The 3,157-nt window shown below is 39.5% G+C and overlaps 1 protein-coding gene across 1 annotated transcript; it reads right to left on the bottom strand.

Moving 5' to 3' along the window:
* Positions 1 to 344: 344 nt before the first annotated feature.
* Positions 345 to 2,223, bottom strand: MC4R (melanocortin 4 receptor). Its single transcript, XM_075211309.1, has one exon. It carries the CDS (start codon positions 1,931 to 1,933, stop codon positions 926 to 928), a length of 1,008 nt encoding a protein of 335 aa, XP_075067410.1. The 5' UTR covers positions 1,934 to 2,223; the 3' UTR covers positions 345 to 925.
* Positions 2,224 to 3,157: the final 934 nt, after the last annotated feature.

The following is a 3,157-nucleotide window of genomic DNA, read 5'->3' as shown; positions in this document are numbered from 1 at the left end:
GGCCATCGGGGGATACCATTGACAAAATTTGTACTTAGTCTGCAACAATATTTAGACAGGTGGTATGTGTCAAAGTAACATCCATATTAATGCCACTACCAGAGGTTTTCCAGCAGTACAGTATCCAGAGCGTAACACTGCCTTCTTCCCATAGTGTATCCTGGTGCCTTCTCTACCCCAGGTAAATGATGGACACGCACCCAGTCATCCACATGATGTAAAAGAAAACGTAATTCATCAGACCAGCCCACTTTCTTTCATTGTTCCATGGTCCAGTTATGACGCTCATGTGCCCATTGTAGGCGCTTTCGGTGGTGGACAACGGTCATCATGGGCACTCTGACCAGTCGTAGCCCCATATTCAGCAAGCTGTCATGCACTCTTTATCCTTATACCTTGCTATGATAGCCAGCATTAACTCTTTCAGCTATTTGTGCTACAGTAGCTCTTACGTGGGATCAGACCAGACGAGCCAGCCTTCGTTCCCCATTTGCAACAATGGGCCTTGGGCACCCACAACCCTGACGCCGATTCACCAGCTGTCCTTCCTTGGACCACTTTTGGTAGGTACTATCCACTGTATACCGGGAATACCCCACAAGAGCTGCAGTTTTGTAGATGCTCTAACCCAGTCATCTATACATCACATTTTTGCCCTTGTAAAAGTAGCTCAGATCCTTAGACTTGCCCATTTTTCCTTCTTCCAACACATCAACTTCAAGAACTGACTGTTCACTTGCTGCCTAATATATCCCACACTTTGACACGTGCCATCGTAATGAGCTATTCACTTCACTTGACAGTGGTTTTAATGTTGTGACTGATCGATGTACACATCTATGTATATACATACAGAATATTAATATTACATTACAACTTTTCACAGTATAAATTGCAGTAACATTATAACAGTCACTCATCATGCCTAATAATGGCCTGCAAGCTCACACAATCTCCCCATACAATAGCAACATATCATTTCTTTGAAGGTTTTTCTTAACTCTTGGCTGCGCAGAGCATAAATCAGTGGATCAATAACAGAGTTGCACATGATGAGAATAAGATAGACATTGAAGTGTGACATGAAACAAATACAATAAGGGTTCTGAGGGCAAGAAATGTAGAAAATGAGATGAAGAAAAAAAGGAGCCCAACAGACTACAAAAACTCCCAGTAAAATGGTCAGCGTGATTGCTCCTTTCATGTTTGTACCTTGTCTAATTGTGCTGGTACCTGGCAGGATTGCAATCCTCTTCATATGCAGCCTGGCAAGCATGAACATATGCACATACAGAGATGCCATAAGAGCGAGCATAGTGAACATAATACTGATAAGGCAAATAATGACCACATTGCTGTCATAATACACAATAAATAACACACCTGAGATTGAGCACGCTGTCCAAATACAAGTAATAATCATGACTGTTCTCTTCACAGTAATGATGTTATGATACTGAAGGGCATAGAAAATAGTAAAGTACCTGTCCACTGCAATAGACAGCAGACTGCAAACAGAAGCAAGCAGAGAGCTGCAAATGATGGAATCCAAGATATTATCAATGCTTTCAATGAGATGTTGTGCATTTTTATCTGTGTGGTTCGACAGAGTGATTACAACTGTTTCAAAGCCATTTGATACACTCACAAGCATGTCAGCCACTGCCAAGCTACAGATAAAGAAATACATAGGGGAGTGTAGATTCTTGTTTCGTGAAATTGCAACTACAACCAGAATATTTTCCAGCAAGCTCACAATCCCCAGGATTACAAAGACTTCGGGCATCACAAACAATTGTTCGTAGCATCCTCCAGAGTGATGGCTCTTTTCCATACTCTCATTGGCTCCGACATGCAAGCTGTGACTGTGATTTCTAAAGTGCATTAAATGCCGCCCATGGTGATGATGATGTGTTAAATTCATTTTCCCCATTCAATCAGAGAAATAATGATTATTGCCAGGATGTAAAACCAAGTATAGATAAATTCAGCACTCAATATTTAAAAAGTAATTACTTTTGTTATACAAATCTGTTTACTTCCAGATAAATGTATGTCTTGTTGCCCATCCAGGTTCAATTCTCTTATTTTATCCATCCTTGGGTATTGTCCCAATAACACTCCTTTTCTTTTTGGTTGCTTTAAAATTGCTGTTGTCCTGTGGAGAGGTTTACACACTCATCTGTTAAGGGAAACTCTCACGAAGAGCAGGCACCAGTTAGCTAGTATATAACAGCAGATCTTTTTATCTGAGGAAAATAGAATGAAAAGATTCACTCCCATCCCCGTTTTTCCTGATAGCCAATAAGAATAAAGAGGAGCATGTGTTAGAGTGACAAGTATGCAGCCAGCAGCAGCAGAACTCGTAGCTTCATGCTGTAGTATTAGGTTTGTTTTGCACATACTATATTAAAGATACACATGCAAGTATTGATACATATTGCTGTAACATCATTTTTTATTGACCAAACCTTACATGACTTGAGCTGCATAAAAGTATATAATATAATTAAATCAGCAAATTATGTATTGTACAATTACTGTTCTGACTTTAGAGCAATGTTATAAATGTATGACTCTCTGCGAAAGCAAATTACAGTAACGTCAACAAAAAAATAAATGCATATATTAACCTATTCATGACCAGCACTATTTTTGAATTGGCAAGGATGAACTTCACTTCACTAGGATCAACTTTTGATCAACTTTATTTTAAACTCAAAGGGGGAGATTCAATTCAGCGCAATGTTTCTTCAGAACACAAAGACGCAATGTGCTCTTACCTGCCATTGTATGTTCCAACCAAGATATAATAATAATAATTATAAAATATCAATATTTTTTTAAAACAATAGCAAATGTTTCTAATAGGTCTATAACTAAACAAAACTCCCTAACGCACTTGCCATAGCAATAAATGGGTAGCACGGTGGCTAAATGGTTAGCACTTCTGCCTTGCAGCACTGGGGTCATGAGTTTAATTCCTGACCATGGCCTTATCTATGAGGAGTTTGTATGTTCTCCCTATGTTTGCGTGGGTTTCCTCCGGGTGCTCCGATTTCTTCCCACACTCCAAAACATTCTGGTAGGTTAATTGGCTGCTAACAAATTGACCCTAGTGTGTGTGTGTGTGTGTGTGCAGAGCTGGATTAAGGCT

This window comes from Mixophyes fleayi, chromosome 5 (assembly GCF_038048845.1).
Source record: "Mixophyes fleayi isolate aMixFle1 chromosome 5, aMixFle1.hap1, whole genome shotgun sequence".
Taxonomy (NCBI): domain Eukaryota; kingdom Metazoa; phylum Chordata; class Amphibia; order Anura; family Limnodynastidae; genus Mixophyes; species Mixophyes fleayi.
The sequence above is the reverse complement of the archived record's forward strand: the minus strand, read 5'-3'. Positions and strand labels throughout refer to the sequence as shown.

What these genes read in the sequence shown, in the direction of transcription:
- MC4R (XM_075211309.1), bottom strand. Translation starts at nt 1,933, where the DNA reads ATGGGGAAAATGAATTTAACACATCATCATCACCATGGGCGGCATTTA.